General features: G+C 41.0%; 2 protein-coding genes across 6 annotated transcripts in view; both read left to right on the forward strand.

Annotated features, from left to right (window-relative positions):
• otogl (otogelin-like) overlaps positions 1-3,919 on the forward strand; it is a 29,231-nt gene extending 25,312 nt beyond the window's left edge. For 3 of the 4 annotated variants that reach the window (XM_085165145.1, XM_085165146.1, XM_085165147.1), the window contains 5 exons: positions 85-189; positions 267-386; positions 521-566; positions 2,152-2,231; positions 2,355-3,919. In XM_085165145.1, the coding sequence (XP_085021271.1) occupies positions 85-189; positions 267-386; positions 521-566; positions 2,152-2,231; positions 2,355-2,555 (552 nt within the window). In that variant the 3' untranslated portion in view covers positions 2,556-3,919. Of the gene's footprint in view, positions 1-84; positions 190-266; positions 387-520; positions 567-1,372; positions 1,445-2,151; positions 2,232-2,354 lie in introns of all 4 variants that reach the window. The other variant, XM_085165148.1, reaches the window with a different exon arrangement.
• Positions 3,920-4,025: 106 nt separating this feature from the next.
• ptprq (protein tyrosine phosphatase receptor type Q) overlaps positions 4,026-17,525 on the forward strand; it is a 46,462-nt gene continuing 32,962 nt past the window's right edge. For both annotated transcript variants that reach the window (XM_085165144.1, XM_085165143.1), the window contains exons 1-20: positions 4,026-4,198; positions 4,359-4,478; positions 4,585-4,729; positions 4,825-5,109; positions 5,223-5,440; positions 6,061-6,241; positions 6,461-6,835; positions 6,924-7,226; positions 7,933-8,229; positions 8,337-8,636; positions 10,158-10,288; positions 10,598-10,727; positions 10,802-10,955; positions 11,078-11,184; positions 13,777-13,874; positions 14,260-14,428; positions 14,520-14,780; positions 14,909-15,069; positions 16,582-16,693; positions 17,384-17,492. In XM_085165144.1, coding sequence (XP_085021270.1) covers positions 4,154-4,198; positions 4,359-4,478; positions 4,585-4,729; positions 4,825-5,109; positions 5,223-5,440; positions 6,061-6,241; positions 6,461-6,835; positions 6,924-7,226; positions 7,933-8,229; positions 8,337-8,636; positions 10,158-10,288; positions 10,598-10,727; positions 10,802-10,955; positions 11,078-11,184; positions 13,777-13,874; positions 14,260-14,428; positions 14,520-14,780; positions 14,909-15,069; positions 16,582-16,693; positions 17,384-17,492 — 3,701 coding nt within the window. In that variant the 5' untranslated portion in view covers positions 4,026-4,153. The remainder of the gene's footprint in view (positions 4,199-4,358; positions 4,479-4,584; positions 4,730-4,824; positions 5,110-5,222; positions 5,441-6,060; positions 6,242-6,460; positions 6,836-6,923; positions 7,227-7,932; positions 8,230-8,336; positions 8,637-10,157; positions 10,289-10,597; positions 10,728-10,801; positions 10,956-11,077; positions 11,185-13,776; positions 13,875-14,259; positions 14,429-14,519; positions 14,781-14,908; positions 15,070-16,581; positions 16,694-17,383; positions 17,493-17,525) is intronic.

The following is a 17,525-nucleotide window of genomic DNA, read 5'->3' on the forward strand; positions in this document are numbered from 1 at the left end:
GTTATCTCAACTGAGGCATTTGCACCACATCTCATCATGTTATATTCTTTTTTCTGTTGGTCCTCCTTTCCTTTAACTTTTCAGCATCAGGTGTATGTACCATCTACAGACCCTCAGGTGTGCTGTGGTTCCTGTAAAAATATCTCCTGTACTTTCACTAACGAAAACGGGACAACGGAGCTTTTCACTGTAAGAATGAACAGATCCACATCCAAATGCAATTAAAGCAAAATCTTTAGCAGTGCAAATTCTGATTGTGTGTGCAGGCAGGGAGTTCCTGGGTGGAGAACTGCACACGTTACGACTGCATGGAAACTGCAGTGGGAGCGGTGATACTTGCCTCTGGGGTGGTTTGCCCACCTTTCAATGATACAGAATGTATTCAGGTTAGGACCGCTACTTATAATCTATATCTAAGTATGAGTTTAATGATGCCTCATTTTTTATCTAAAATTGCTCAGTTTGATATTTTTTTCTTATATATTAAACTTTTAGTATTTCTTTCCTATCTTCTTTGCAGAATGGCGGTATTGTTCAGAGCTATGTGGATGGCTGTTGCAGGACATGTGAGTCTTTAAATTTATTCAGGGCTTCTGGTGTCGCTTTGAGCAGTCAATTAGCGGGGTGAGCGCCTTGTTGCTTGGCAGTGGATGGGCTTATTGGCTGACTGGTTGGGGGTGTGGCCTTTTGTAGACGGTGAACATAAAGCCTGTTGGCCTATGAGTACATTTCACAGTCCCTCGCTTTCCCTGGTGTCCCCAAAACCTTCTGTTGACGTATTTAAGAGCTACCACAGCATAAACTGAAGAAATACTTGCTGAAAACCTCAAGTAATTAACTAACCAATACAATCAAAGGGATATACTACACTACACTCACAACCTCCTGAAACTGTACTTTAAGGGTGAACATAACTGAACTATCTTGATGTTTGGAAAAAAGTTTGAGTTAAAGTATCTTCTGAGCTATGTGGATGAAATTTGTAATAAACATACAGTGGTGAGATTTCCTCTCTCTTTGGATTCAGCGTTGCAGCCTTGCCCGCTTGCCTGCTTAAGCAGTTGTTCTTGCTGTTTGGCCAGTTGAGGTGTTCACAGTGAGCGTTTTACCGCTGAAGATGTGAGATGGTGCAGGGGTTAGCATTCCTGTTAGCCCTGCTGAGCTTTGTAGTACATCAAATGACTGCGTTCCTTGGCTGGCTGCCCGGAGTGACCCAAAAAAGATGTGACATCCATGTGCATGCCGGCCGCAATAATTCCATCCGCTGTGTGTTTGTGTGTGACATTAAACTGTGCTTTCTGAACAAAACATAACCTTGTGTTCTCCTGACGTTCTTTGAACCGGACGGCTGCGGTGCCAACGATGTTTCCAGGTTCTGGAGTGGGTGTTTTACCATTTACCGTTAATCCTGTAACGCCTACTGGTAGTACAAACTGTGACACAGGTACCACCATCTTGCACTATTCCGACTTCTTTGGCATCCTTGCTCTCAGTGACTCATTCCCTTGTGTTTTCAAATTCTGAATGTGTACGGTGTAAATGGTTTTTTTTTTTATGTCTTTTTCAGTGTCTGTGTGTCTTATCTTTTCATTTCCTCTCTCCACTTTTGGTCAGATCCTTAAAACACAATATAACCTGCAAAGCATTTTAGGTTATTTGTAACAGAAAGGCCTTGATAAAATAGAAATTGCACTTCTTGTGAAATAATATAAGCTTCAGTAATGCACACACAAATGTTTAGAAGAAGCACTTCTGTTTTTTTCATGAATTTCAGGCCCACACAGAATTCTTTGAAACTTTGATTGGTTTAAAAGTAAGGTTAAATTTAGGTCAGTAGCCATTCAGTGGAACTGTGCTGGGGGACCTGTGTCCCACACCCCCACCCACCACCCAGCTGTCAATCAAAGCAAGCGCCTACTGCTCAGCAACAAAGAGCCAAACTGAATAGGCATTTCAGTGTGTATGTGAAGTCTCTGTAGTGTAATGATTAAAGTGCATTTGAAAGTGAGCATATTATCATTACTGTGTGCATTCACATCAGTTTTGTGTATATAGGCTTCTCTAAAAGTATCTGGTGTGTTAAGGATCTATGATTACTCTGAGGATCCTATATTTCTTCCTGAGTGTTAGTCTGTGTGAAAATCTCTGCAGGTAAAGAGGACGGCAAGACATGTAAGCGGGTGGCCATCCGGACTTCCATTAGAAAAGATGACTGCAGGAGCAATGCACCGGTGAGAGAGAAAAGAGACATTCACTTGTGAAAATGAGGAGGAGTCTGTGAAAGCAGAATTTTAAACACATTTAGTAATTGTGGTTGTGTTTTGTTTAGTAAATATATGTTTTTCATTTGGCAGGTTACAGTATATTCCTGCGACGGGAAATGTCCATCAGCCACCATATTCAACTTTAACATCAACAGTCACGCCAGATTCTGTAAATGCTGCCGTGAGAGTGGACTGCAAACCCGCTCCGTCGCACTCTACTGCTCTCGCAATGCCACAGTCGTGGAGTACAACTTCCAAGAGCCTCTGGACTGTTCGTGCCAGTGGAACTAAAAACAGCTGAATGAGAGCAAGACAAGTGAAGAGAATGTCTAAATAACAGGGTGGGGTAGGGGGATATCTGAATATTGTTTTACTAATGGACAAACATGAAAACCAGCCATGTCTTTTTTTTTTTTTGTTGTCGTTGTCTTAATACACTTTACAACACTGACTTTGAGTCATAGTTGTAACTAAAAGATATGAGAATAACCGATTTAAGAGGTGGATTGTTTTTCAGATAGTTTTCTCGCACTTTAGCCTTATTTTCTGTAAGTCCTGCAGTGCCAACCCATTCAGCTTCTAGTGCTTTCAGCTGATGGTACCCTAAGCTTTTTATCCTACGGTATATGAACACGTTGTTGCATTTTTAAATAGCTGTTGTGTTTAAACACTGTATATGAATTTTGGTTTGTCTTATAAGATTAATTTAGCCTTTATGCTTTGTTGTCTTAGAAAAGTTGAATTTCTTTCTCAAATGTGATTTTGCCTTCCTTTTAGTTTTTACAGTAGTTTAATAAAAGATTTAACAGTGCTGTTGTTTAAAACTGTGTCCTCATGACCTGCAATGTTTTTATACTCCCTTCCACTTTCTCTTTCATTAAACCTTTATTACACACATACTCATTCTGGTTCAGCATTAATAGTGCTGACACATATTTATGTCTCACTTCTCAGAGGTTATTGCTGAGTGGGAGTCACCTCTTGACAACAGAAGCCCTTAGTAAAGTCAGCTCTTTGCCTGTCAATCATTTCTCCCTTTCACATTCCTGTCATTCCACATGGGCCAGCGCTCCCACCACACCCCACCTCAGAGCCAAACCATTCTTACCACTGCAATGCTCAGAGCAATTTGCAGCACATGCTTATTTTAGAGGTTAAATAAAGTCGTGAAAACAGTCATGAACTGTCTGCTCTAACAGAGTGGTTGACCGTTACTCTAGAGGTGTGAAGCATGGCGGGCGGCTTTGCCCAGTGAGGACATCTCAATTGCTCATAAAATCCCACCACATCTTTTCCCCTCAGTATGCCCCACATGTCCATCTCCCTACTTATCCCCCTCCTCAGGAGCCCAGCACTGGAGTGGCCGTGTACCCATGGTTGTCATGGTAAAGTGCTCTTATCCCGACAAAGAGGCAGAACAAATTGGGTTGAACTAATACACACGCAATCTCTCTCTCCTCCTACAAACCCAGAAAGACTGCCTCCTTCTTCACTTGAGACTTGCTTCTCGAGGAAACTTTGGCTTCGAGTGCGCGCTAAATTCAAAGTCTTGGCTCTGCGTAAATGTGAAGTAAAACTAAGAGACTCCCCCCAGGCATTAACACGTCGAGGCAGCTGTAACTGAACTAAGTAAAACCTGAAAGGTTTCACGAAAAGTTTCAACCCTCTTCACTTTTCTTGTTCTTCAGTTTTACGTCAGCGACCAAAATAGTTTGGGACTTTCCACAACTGATGTTTACGCACAGCTGGCTTGGATTTTCTTTTTGTGTGACCAATGGCTAACGAGAGGAAGGATCTGTTGTGTCTGGGCGTGGAAGTGACTGCATGTACCCATGTGGATCAGTGACACTCCTGGAAGGTGTGCTAAATGAGATGGATTGAGATTCCCAATGGGTCAAACACAGCGCCTGTGGCTACTAGCAAGTTTATGTCAGGTAAGGTAACCCTGCACGATGTCTGTAAAGAAGTTAAAACTGCATTCTGGGTCTTTTAGGTTTGGTTATTTTCCTGTATCAGTAAGATTTAAATATTACATAGCGATTTTGGGCGCATTCAATTATTCAGCAGACATTTAATCCCGTTCCCTTTCCACAGGTGGTCTTGCTAACCTGTGAAAAACATTCAAACACTGTTGTGGTTGAAGTTCTTTTTCAGCCCTTTAGTCAAGATCCAGACAGCTACAGGGTCACCTGCAGACCTGCAAGTAACCATCTGGTAAGAACATTAGTAATGGTGGAAAAAAAAGCTGTGAAAGTATTATTAAGTTTTGTAAGTTTTTATAAAGTTTACTCTGTTCTCACCTTCTGTCACATCTTTGCAGGTATATGTGAAGAGCTTCAATAACTCAGCATGCTCCCATCACTGCGGGATATTATTGAGAATGGTTGAGGATCAGAAGGGGTATAACATCACGCTGAGAGCCAGCAGGAGTGATGCTGTGCTCGAGACAAAGACCTTTCACTTCCGTGAGTGTCTGTGAAGTCTGAATCCAAACACCACATGTTGTATTTCTATCATGTTTAATAACGTTAACACCTCATCCCTTTTTGTGTCTCAACAGTTCCAGTGTCCACCTCCTCCTTTAATGTATACAGCACAACCACCGCCGCCCTTCTGACATGGAAACTTCACAGGCTGCAGACCCTGTCCTCCATAAGCCTGTACAACACACACACAGAAACTGTCGTGCACATCTTCAACATAAACTCTTCAGAAGTAAAATCCCAGTATGCAATGAAAGGTTTGCAGCCGGGCACACGCTTCAAGGCCAAAGTCACAGTGACTACATACCTCAAACAGGTTAATATGACCTTGAAGCAGAGACTCAGAATTCGTCTGGAAACAGGTATTGTGAACATTAGTAATCCTGTGATCGCATGACCACAGCTCAATTATTAACCTTTAAGTGACTGCAGTCAGGAATTTGTACTGTAAGCTGATTGTAATATGTTTCTCCAGCTCAGTGCCCACCTGGCTGGATTGCCATTGGGGGAAGCTGCTACATTGTGAGAAGAACAGGGTTGACCTGGAGTGATGCACTGCACAGATGTTCAGACCTTGCAGCAGGAAGTCATCTGGCTAACCTGAAGAGCCTGGAAGATCTGGTTTTTATATCTTCTTACCTCCTGTCCCAGAACAACTTGCTGCTGCTATGGACGGGACTTAATGACCAGCAGGTATGCACGAACATATTTTAAATCACTTTAATTCTAAAAAGCAGCATTTATAATGACTTTAATTTTTCATTTTTGTCATGAATAACTGAGCACTTAGTACTTTAGAGAGGATTTTCTAAAAACAAAAGAACAACATTTTGATTAAATATATTGAAAAACATGCACTTAAATATCCTCCAGGGTTAGGTGGTTGTGGAACGTGTGCTGCATGATATTATATTTAAAAAAAAAGAAATTCCTGCATAAATACAATTTCCTTGCAGAAAAGTTTTTCACACTTGAAATCAAACACAAACCTTGTGAGGAAAAAAACAGGTTTTGCATTTAGGTAATTATGAATATGTTTTTATGACAAAAAGAAAATATGCTTAACAAGGGAGGTCCAAACTGTTCAAAAATATTCCTGGTAGGATTTTTCTAAAGTTTTGTTAAAATAATTTAGTTAGAAAAACTCTGCAAGCCATCGCTGAAGTGCTGGATATCGCAAGGGGAGGTTTTTCACAAAACGTTGTTCACTTTGACAATGCTTCACCGCAGCACTTAACCTTCAGAGGGAAAGTTTGTTTTTCATACTTAAATGGCATTCGACCTGTGATGTCTGCCTCTTTCTTGCCCTACAGGAAGAGGGCCGACCTCTCTGGTCTGATGGCTCATCATATAACCGAACAAACACTATGAAGACTCTGCTACCAGCCAACCAGACGGACTGCTTCGCTTTCCAGAGGAATGCCACGGGGCCGGGATTCTTTCTCACTCCATTCTTCTGTAACATCCCCTTACCCTTTATCTGCCAATATCAAAGTAAATAACTTATGTGCGAGCTGTTTATTAGCCAGAATATAATATTTAACAGTAGTTGTAATGCATAAGTCATATGCAATATATAATTTGGGAGTATCACCACATTTCGTTTGTGATATTGCACAGCACTTACAGATTCAAACCATGCAATTTGTGAGCACTTCTGCCACTTATTTTTCTTTTCAGGGTGCTAAGATATTGCTTTTTCCTCCTTTACAGCACCTTTAGTTCCTGCCTCATTCTCATTTGACCTGGTTCAGGTGACAGAGGACCTGGTAGAGCTTCGTTGGAGTGATCTCTCACTCTGTAACTCACCTGCTCTTTCATCATTTGAAGTATTCCTGCAGTACCAAGAGGAAGAATACGGAGAGTGGGATCCAAGTGAAGAAGATAGGCAAAGGAAGCAAGAGGACCAAATTGGCACAAAGAACCAGAGCACGCCTAAAAAAATTGTAAGGGTCCCCATTTCGATCTCTTCTAGAGGCGTAACTTTAGCAGGTTTATCTCCAGGAAGCATCTACTCCTTCACCCTTCAAGCGTCTCACCCTCCTGGCTTCGCTTGGAGCTTGGGACAAACACAAATTGCATATACTAGTGAGTGTATTGATAACCACTTACACAATTCAAAGGACATTATATTAATAGAGGCTGACTTTTAATATTTACACTGCCTTTCTTACAGGACCTCATCCTGCTCAAAATATCACTGTTGGTCCCATTACAGCCAGTCACTTAAGCGTTCATTGGATGCTGCCAGATGCGTCATTTGTGGCTGGCTGGACTTTTGTTGTACGATATGAAGACATGTCCTTGAAACAGGATGGTGTAGTTGGCATGGCAAACATCTCCAGGTCATCTGGGTTGAGGTCCTATACTGCAGTAATTGGAGGGCTGGAATCTCACAGGAAATACAGGATTGAAGTATACACAGTTACCGAGCATGGGATAGGGAGCTGTGGACAGGCAACTCTAACTGTAAAAACTGGTAAGCATGTAAATGTTAGATTCATGAACAATTTCTAAAAGCTTGTTGTCCAGTAAGTACTGTCTGGTGCTATGCTCTACCTATTTTTAAATTATATTCTAGGAATTATCTTGTACTTTTTAACAATCACGTGGCTTATTTTAAATCTCTGCAAATACTGATAAGATAAGATAAATGCAAACTTTACAGAAAATTTAAGTTATTCTACACATTAGTTGCTCATGTAAGCAACCTTTAAGTCTGTCCAGTGTACTTAAGCATTGCTGTGAAGTGGAAGACAGTATTGTGATGCCAGTGTGATTCATTTCACCAGAGTAAAAGGCGCAAAGTGTCACAAGTGAAGATGGCATGAACGCAGACTATTGCCTTCTCAAAATATGCATTTTATTAAGCAGCTAAATAGCTTCACATCCAAGTGGGCTAGTTTCAGTTTGATTTTTAGTGCCATTCCAACATTACTTGAGAGGTTATTAATTTTTCGCATGTGTTTACATCTACTCATCAGTATTCACTGATGATCCTGTTGGCAAATATGATTTCGTAGATGTGTTTCTGACTGCTTTGCAATGCTCGCCTAAATAATATGGGCAGTATAGATTTTTTTTCAGTACAATATGAAATGAAATGGTTATGTGCAGGTATGCATAAGTAATCATGTAGCTTTTTAACCTCTGACTTTCAAATAATGCTGGTTTGTACTTCTTAGCGGTGAAGGCTCTCAGTGGTCTGGTAGTGATAAGCACTAGGAGCAGAAATCTGACTGTCTGTGGCACCCATCCACCCAGCGATCCTCCAGACGGTTACTTTATCACATCCCAACCTCTTGACAATCCTACTGCTCCTTTGTTGTGGCTAAACCACTCCAGCGCAGATGGACACTTGATAAATGGATCCATGTGTTTTAATTTGGGCACATATACTCCTGGTCAGACGTATGAAGTTGGAGTTGTTGCTCTGAAGGGAAATGACAGGAGCGAGAGGTCTAGTGTCATACACACCACAGGTAAGAGAAATAATAAAAGTGTCCAAATAGATGTATTGCAATTTTTTGTTATCTAAGATACTCCACTATCTGTCTTTGACTCTTTTTGTTTGTCTTTGTGTAAATAGCTCCTATGCCAGTGCAGGTAGCAGTGCCTGTCTCGGTGGGTACAAACTATGCACAACTGTACATCCAGCATGCACAACTGGGTGTGATGGATGGCGTAAAAGTGTGTGCGTGTCCTGGAGACTGGGATACTGTTTGCAAGGGTTTGGGCAACTATCTGTGTGACTGGTACTCCCTCACTTCTCACGTTCATCTCATAAACCTCAGCAACCTCAGTCCGGGGTCACCGTACCAGCTCAGAGTGCACAGCACGAGCCGAGAGCAGTTGGGACCACCATACTACAGCCGCCTCTTTAGAACAAGTGAGTTACCTCTGTCACTACCAGCACATACAAATGCATGTACTATTCAGAGTGCGCATAACAGCTGCACTTAAACTGCTTCTACCTGAGAGGTGTCAACACAAACACAGAGATTTAAGGCCACTTGAATTAAGATAGCTCAGTGCAACCCTTGACTGCAGTGGAGCTAATCATATCATCCTATTTCACATAACTAAGATAGACACATAGAGTCCGGATGGTAAGTAATTGGGCAGATATACATGTTTTGTTCTTCGAGCTCTATGCTTCAGCAAATTCAATTTGAATCAAATAATGGATAAGGCCACTAAAATGTCAAGTCACAGATTTAATTTGAGAAAGCTTATTCAAGTATAAAAAGAACTCAGTGAGCTACAGTGCATCTCTTTGATCAGAAGTTCCTGTTTTATTAGTGGGTTAAGCTGAAACTGCAGTATTAACAGATGATGACCAAAGTAGGTCAGGGCTGACTGAGAGAGCTGCCCCTCAGGCAGAGGTGGAGTAGTCTGTAAATATGATGAGGAAAGTGATTAAGCGAGCAATGAAGCTCAAACAAAGACAAAAAAAATCTATGCTTTTTTTTAATAATGCATGTGCACAAAACTGGAGAAACACAAAGAAAAATGTGTTATGGATGATCTGAAAAACATTTTTCAGGCAATTGTATATACATGTAAAAAAAAACGCCCAAACACTTTATGTCTGTACAAAACATCACAAATGCTCTCAAATACCTTTGTCAAAGGTTAAGAGAAGACCTCATCATAAGACCCCCAGAAACACAAGAGGCAAACTGCTGTTCAACCCAAATGACAGAAAAGCCACATTACACATCAGAAAAGCAAGAAAACAAAAATAATGTATGACTGCCGATATTCTGAACACTATTTCTATTCATTTATTGTAACTGTCCTAATTCTTGCAGATGGATTGTATGAAGAGAGTCGTGCAAAAAAAGTCAAGCTACTACTTGCTGTGTATCCTCGCTCTGTAACAAATTGTTGAATGGCCCATGATAGAGGTTAGCCATCTAAGTATTCCTGAGGCGGTAGCAGATGTATTCCCCAATCTCTTTTCTTGTTTACTGTTTGTGGATGGTGGTTGCGTCACCGTAATCTGGAGAGGGCTTATTTTCTTTTGCGCTCTTCATTTGGCTTCACATAAAAGCAGATTGTGCATCTTCATCATGTAATGGAGATAGCAGTAATTCAATTTCAAATGTAATCCATCCTAATCTTGGCACGACTTCACTGTTTCTCTCTCTTTTTTTTTTTAGATTTTTAGTGATAACATTTAATGTTTTAAAAAGATGCATCACAGAGGCCGTGCTCAGAACTGTATGATAGATACTGTATTTTGATCCCTTTGTTTGAAACTTCATATCAAACTATAACACAAATTTTCTGTGGAGTTTGGATTTTCTAAATGAAATCTGTTTCTAAAACATTGTTTGCATAAATTATTAGAACTTTTAATAATCGTTACACTTAATGGGATGTGATATATGCTTTGTAACTTTAGGTCTGGCGCCTCCTAGCAGAGTAAGGGAGGGTCAGGTGACAGATACATCCATTGAGCTGCTTTGGGATCCTGCACCAGGCCAGGATCACAGCTACGAGGTCATCTGTCTCAACTGTGAAAGCTCACAGAAGGTAAAAATACAACAACAAAAAAAAGCTCCCAAAAATTCACCTGTTTAGGAAGCATATCAACAGAAGCCTTTATTTGATTTCCCCGACAACTTTTCAGTGTCTGGTTTGATAATTAAATCAGAGGTTTTCACACCCACTGAAATAAATTACCTTGAGTGTTGCACTAATCAGAAGTAGCTTCAGGGGAGACTTATGGTAAACAATAATTGGCATGTTTTTAATGTATTCAGTATAAATATATACACTTCTGTAAGAATTATAATAAGGGTCTTGGTCAGCTTTGCTGGTTATCTGATTTGTGTGCTGCAGGTGCAGAAGGTGTTGAGTCAGAGTGCAGTATTTTCAGGTCTTACTCCAGGCTCGCTTTACCGATTCGAAGTACGGACAGAGAAGCAGTCCTTTACTGACAGTTCACCAGTTACGATTAATATCACTGCAGGTAAATACAGACACACAAGTACAAGCACGTCTCCGTCTCTCTTTCCTAATAACTATCACTTTCTGCTGTGCCAGCTTCCAGCCCAGTGGAGGTCTCTCTTGTCAATAAAACCACATCATCCATATGCATTAGTTGGAGTATGTTGAGGGGATTGGTGACTACACTCATCCTGTCGATCAAAAACAGAACAAGCACTCAGGAGCTGATCACATCTTATCAGGAGCCCAGGTCAGTCTCCGTTCTTCTCAGCCAGTACACAAATTACTGCGGGTTTATGAGCCTGGCGTTTCAATCATCAGATCGAAACTACTTAAAAACACAGAGTGCTAAAGCTGAGTGTGTGTACACAGATTATTCTGCTTCAAGTGCCTCGCTTCTGGAAGCCAGTACACAGTTGAAGTTATTACCATCAGTGGGGACAGAAGAAGTAAACCTGCTACTATGACCCTCTGTACTAGTAAGTGTTCAATCGAATAATGTTGATGAAGTACAAAATAGATGAGCGCAAATAAATTCATAGGTATTCAAAAATAGCACGTATTAGATAAAGAAGAGAAGCAAAATTACTTCTATCTGCATTTGTTAAGGTTCACTTCAAAGGTAGACCTGAATGCAGACAGAGGAAAATCAAGAGTGAACTTTATCTAAAAACTGATAATCAGAGTCTATAAAAACAGCAAAACACACAATAGACGGCCAAACAGAGCAGAAGGCCAGACTATATTTACACTGAAGACTAACGGGGCATCGGCGATAGAAGAGGAATGAAGCACAGGCAAGTAATAAAGACAGTCAGATGGAAGTAAAACACAAAACAAGACACCAGAGAAAACCAACTATCAAAGCAAAGCAGGAAACAATCCAAAAGAGATGGAGACAACAAGACTCAGACTAACATAAAGGCGTAAACACAGAAACTAAACCCACATAGCAAGCAGGTCTGGCCCAGATCTGGTATCAAGCCGGCGCTGCTGGCGGACTTCTGGCATGATAAGACGTATGTCATCCAGATATGGGCCAGGCCTGACATAGATGGCACTGTCTACGTGATGGCATGCCATATCTGGCTCGATTGTGGTTTGGTTTATGTGGCCCAGGCCCATAGAAAACAGGTCTGGCCCAGATCTGGCATCAAGCTGGCACTGACTGACTGGTGTCATGGCAGATTGTATGTCAACCAGATGTGGGCCACGTCTGGCAATGATGGCACTATTTATGCTCCTATTTTAGTTAGAAGACCCAAATGCCATGTTGCAATACTATACTGCTATGGTAGCCAATGTTTCAAATGCAGGTTTGACAGGTTTGTGAGTGTACACTAATTCCAAAACCTAGTAACGGTTTAGTCATCTTTGCCAGTGGGTGGCTGTAGCTCAGGAGGTAGAGTGGGTCACCTACTCATCGGAAGGTTAGTGGTTCGATCCTGGGTTTCTCCAGTTTGCATGTCAAGAGTTTGAATGTGTATCAGTCTAGTTAGAAAGCACTCAGTTAAAAAGAGTGTGTGAATGTTGCATAGAGCACTTTCAGTAATCTGATAGCCTAGAAAAGCACTATATAAGAATCAGTCCGTTCACTGTCTGAACAGAGTTTTGTCATGTTATTTTTGCACTGTTTTGCATGTTCTGGCACATGTTGTTATTACATGCCTTGATTAAGGTACGCATTAGGCTGACATCTGGGGCCAGAGCTGAAACTGTTCTGGGCCAGCACAGGGCCAGCAGTGTGTCTACAACTGGCCCGTGGTTCCACACCGCTTACAGATGGCCAACATACCGCAAAGAATGACGGCCCTTTGGTGGCCCAGATCAGGTTTGCCAGAGGTAATCCACACATGGGCCAGCACAGGACCACAAGTGTGTATACAATTGGCCTTGTGCTGGCCCATGTGTGGGCCACCTCTGGTAAACCAGGTCTAGGCCACCAAAGGGCCGTCATTCTTTACGGTATGTGGGCCATGTGTAAGCACATTGTGTGGGCAAGATCCTGGCCATACCAATTTTGCTATGTGGGAATTTGGCATAGGGGTGCACAGGCAGGAAAACACGAGTAAGACAATAACAATAAAATAAAAACACAAGTTAAAAACAATATCAGTTTAACAAAACTTTATCACAACAATCTAATTCATCATTAGAACAACCATAAAGTAGAAGCAGGAAACATAAACTTAATAATGTCACAAAAACTCGAAATTACTAAAACAACCGCAAAATCAAAACTGAATACAACAGAAAACAGCAACTCAGAATAATCACAAAACCACAGGACAATAACAGCATTTCTACAGCAAATTTGGGTAAAACTGTGTAAAAATTAAACATTTTGAAACCGCTGTGTTACAGCAACCAACGCATCAAAAATGATTTAGCTCATTAAAGTAAAATAAATTCATACAAAACAAAATATGTTGGAAAGGTAAAAAAAAATTATACTAAGCAAGGAAACAAGGAACTTAAACCAATAAAAATGTACAAAAAAGTACAGAAAATATATTTAATAATGTAATACTATAATCAGTTATGTTGCATATAGAATTAGGTCCATAAGTTGTTGGACAAAGATACATTTTTTTGTAGCTTTGTCTCTGTATACCATTTAAGTGGATTATAAATAAAGTCAAGATGTTATTGAAGTACAGACTCTGAGCTTTCATTCAAGAGGTTTAACAAAAGCACTGCATTAATTGTTTTGGAATTACAGACATTTTTATACATAGTCCCCAATTTTCAATCACCTGTAATAATTAACCATTATAATACTTATTAGCTACAGTAAACATTAAAGTAATTGATACTTTTGGTAAATTTAGCCCATCTTTTGATTGCCTTGTGTTCAAATGCATGACTTTTACTTTTAAAAGACTGTTTTTATACTGCAGTTTTGCTACTTGCACTAGAGTCTCAATACACCCTCCACCACTGGTGCTTGGTCGTATCCAGTGTCGCCCCCTGCTGGTTTAGAATGAACTGAACCAGTAAAGCACAGAGAAAGTTTAACTTTTTAGGTGTGAGTATGTGGTGTCAAATGCTAACAAGCACCTTGTCTCAAGTTCCTGAGGTGCCACAGGAAGTGACTCTTTCAGAAAACGCAGTGACGTCTGTGTCTGTCACCTGGAGACCGCCACCAGGACAGGTGATGCAGTACAAGGTAAGACATGCACAGCAATGCACAAGTCCAGAGGTAGAGGCAGTACGAGATGCCATGGTATATTGGTATACAGATTCATACCCCCCAAATGTTGATTAATATGATTGATAGATAAAAGTGCATCACCTGGGTCAGGTTCTACACTCACCTGTTGTTACTAAACAACCGCTGTTGGCACGCCACGGATTTGGTTACTTCAGAGAAATATGACCTCCACAGAGCTACATCCAGGAAGAATGACCAAGCACATTGCCGACACACAACAAAAGTGCTCACTGAGTTATTATTTAAAGTAGAAAATATGAGCAGCATTTAAAATGTTGAATAAAAATAGACAGAAATATAAACTGTTATATTAGTTGTTTTGTTTTTGTTTTTTTCTCAGCTTCTTTTTGGCCTGCTGTCTGTAGACAGGAAGTCATGGACCGAGGTGCTTGTGCAAGGCACAAGCTGTGAGGTGAAGGATCTGATCCCCGGATCAGATTATGGGGTTAGCATTCAGAGCGTACTGGGCTCAGACTCCAGTCATGCGGTCCACAAAAGGTTCAGCACACGTGAGTGACGCAAAAGCATCTAGAAACAGAGACGCACCAAAACAAGAGCACTTTCCAAAACAACAGGCAAAAATTCTAAATTGTGTTTCAGGCCCAGCAGGAATACACCATCTCTATGTAGATCACCTGACCTCTTCTTCTGCGTCTGTGAGCTGGGATAGTACACATGGAGAGTTTGACTTCCACCGAGTGAATGTGACCAACACTTTAGTCACGTCCACACTCACCATACCCAAGGAGAAGCAGGTTGCTGTGGTTACAGGGTTGCTGGGTGGCTGCAGCTACAACGTGACTGTTGAAAGAGTGAAAGGAGTGACAGCAGGACGCTCTGCGTTTCTGACTGTAACTACAGGTAAATGATATTACAAATGATGCTGGTCAGCACCTCCACCCCGTTCTTATCACCAGCCTTGATCATGTCTTCATAAATGTTAGAAACTCTCTGCTAACATTGTTTTTCCCTTTCATGTTCTTCTTGAGTGCCAGCCCCTGTGCAAGGATTACATATCACAAACCTATCTGCATGTGCCTTCTCGTTGCGTTGGGAACAGGCCGTAGGGTGTGTGGATCATTACCAAGTAAATCTGCTACCAAACCAAGGAAATATCACCATGCACCCCGCACGTGACGGATACATTCAGGTACACACATACTTAGTTAGACGCATGCTGTTTAAAGGTTAAGTTAAGAAATGTACCATAATTGTAGACGCTGGGACAACAAGCGTGTAAAAAGTTCCCCTAAGTATCATCAAAGCCTTTGTCATTTTACCGAAGCAGTGTTTGAGTAAAAGGAACAAACTCAGAGTTGCAGTAGTGTTGTAATATTAAAGAGAAAAAAGTACACACACATACACACATAGATCTCTTGACCAGTCACATTCCGGCTTCTACCGGCAGCCAGGTGTCAGTTACCCCCCAAAATGTAACCTGACACACCTCAAACCACACACATAGACAGTACACAGAGTTGAGTAATAGATCTCATTATTTGTTAAGTTGCCCTCTTGAGCTCAACCCTGAATCATTCATTTGCTTAAGCAGCTCTCCCGGAGGGAGAGACCAGTGGGAGACTGTTAGCCTTGTGCTAATGAAAGGACCCACTGCCCTTCCTTGTAAAATTCCAAACATTTTGGACTACCTCAAGAGCAGGATCTTTCAGTATTTAATGCCTGGACGACTAACCCTGTAACCTTCATTAATGCCATTAACCAGCAGCTTCTAGACTCGGAGTCATCCCTGTCTGGCTCACTGGATTACCTGTAGCCCACTGCTAACATTTGTGCACTAATTCTGGAAACAGGTATACTGGTGAGGCCTCTAACCCGCTGTGACTAAACTAAAGCTAACTCGAAAACCCAGCATGGCCTTCTTCTCAGACATCCTACTGCTCACACTGTGCCTGGGCCAGGTGCATTCACAGGTAAGAATTAGACAATGGTTACATGGCTCTGGTGCACACAGTTATTTATAAACTGCGCACATAGATGTGTTATGTATGTGTAACAGTAATACACTAACCATTCAGAGTCACGTTTTAGCTTTACAAATGAATGCACATGCAGTAAGATCAATTTTAAAGCACCCTTTCCTTCCGTGTCTGAGTGTTTAGTCATTTTTCTCAAAGGTAACACACTATCCAACACCTTGATGTCACAGATGCTACAACATGCACTGAAGCAAAAAAGCAGTGATGCGGGAAGCAGAGCTCGTCTGTCTCACAGATGTTAAAATACAAACAAGTGCAACCACAAGCTGTCATCCATTCACTAATACCCACCTTCAAATTGATTTAGATGGATGAGGAGAGGTCTGGTAATTCTGTCATAGGCAGCATAATGGAGTAAAATAATGGAGTGAAAATTGCAAGTATTTTGTCATTTAGATGAATATTACTGCAAAAAAATTGAAGAAAAAAGACAATGAAAGACAAATGAAAAGACAATAAGGGGATTACTGCTGCATGTGTTGTCTAAAAATGTTTAAGCAATTTTTCAGCTGTCTATAATTTTAAGAAATAATGATTTTGCATAAAATCCGGTTTAAAATCCATCAAACAAAAATACATTTAGGTTTTAAAAGAGAAATAATTGGGAAATAGCACGTTACTTTGCTTATGAGCAAGTAGATTTATTTATTTTTCTGCTCCCACAGGCCGATGTGGTAAATGTCAGCCCCAAGACACAATACACTGTAACAGTCACAGCAGCCTCCTCCTCGAACATCAGCCCTGGAGTCAGCCGCATGATCAACAGGAATGGGAGCGGTAAGACACACACACAGTTTGGTGTCGTTTGTGTACGTTTTGTTTTTTCAGATGTTAAAGCACTATCAGGAACTCGTTTTGTATTTGCTCACTGTATATATATATATTACACACATACACATACACACTGAGGAAAAGGGATTGGCACAGCGGAGGTGTGTGTGCGTGTATAAATGTGTGTGTGTGTGTGTGCCTACTTTGCTGTTTAATTCCTTTTAGGTAACTTAAGCCTGGGCTTTTGAACCACAGGATGAATGGGTCTGCAGTGAATGTCAGTGAAATGCCACTGCTGTGTGAAGCCTTATTCATCAGGGTTCAGCCTAAAACACCCTTCATGCAGACCCAACACACACACACCCACACACACTCAGAGGATCAGTCTACAACAGATAACAACACCATTCTTCAGACGACACAGTAGTCTGTCGAGTAGATAATACAAAAATTATTAATCAAAACAAGTGTACTGAGTTTGTTTTGTTGGTGATGTTTTACACAGGAGAAGCCGAGGGGATTAGATAAGAGATTACATATTTGAGCCCACTGAGGCGCCAGTTGGCTCAAGTACAGATGATTAACAGACATGTAATATACAGCTACTTGTGTAATTTTAGATATTTTTACTGCTTGTGTTCTGCTTGTGTTTACATCATCTCCTCTCCTTCACACGGTTGCCCTCATCTTCATCAGTTCCTGGTCCACCTTTAGGCCTAGAGGGAGAAGCTGTCGGCTCTAATGGCATCCTGCTTTCCTGGTCTATACCGTCTAATGCCAAAGATTTAGATGGATATGTCATAAGGTAGTTTTTCAAGATCTTCTTTGGAAAACTGTC

This window comes from Neolamprologus multifasciatus, chromosome 7, assembly GCF_963576455.1.
Source record: "Neolamprologus multifasciatus chromosome 7, fNeoMul1.2, whole genome shotgun sequence".
Taxonomy (NCBI): domain Eukaryota; kingdom Metazoa; phylum Chordata; class Actinopteri; order Cichliformes; family Cichlidae; genus Neolamprologus; species Neolamprologus multifasciatus.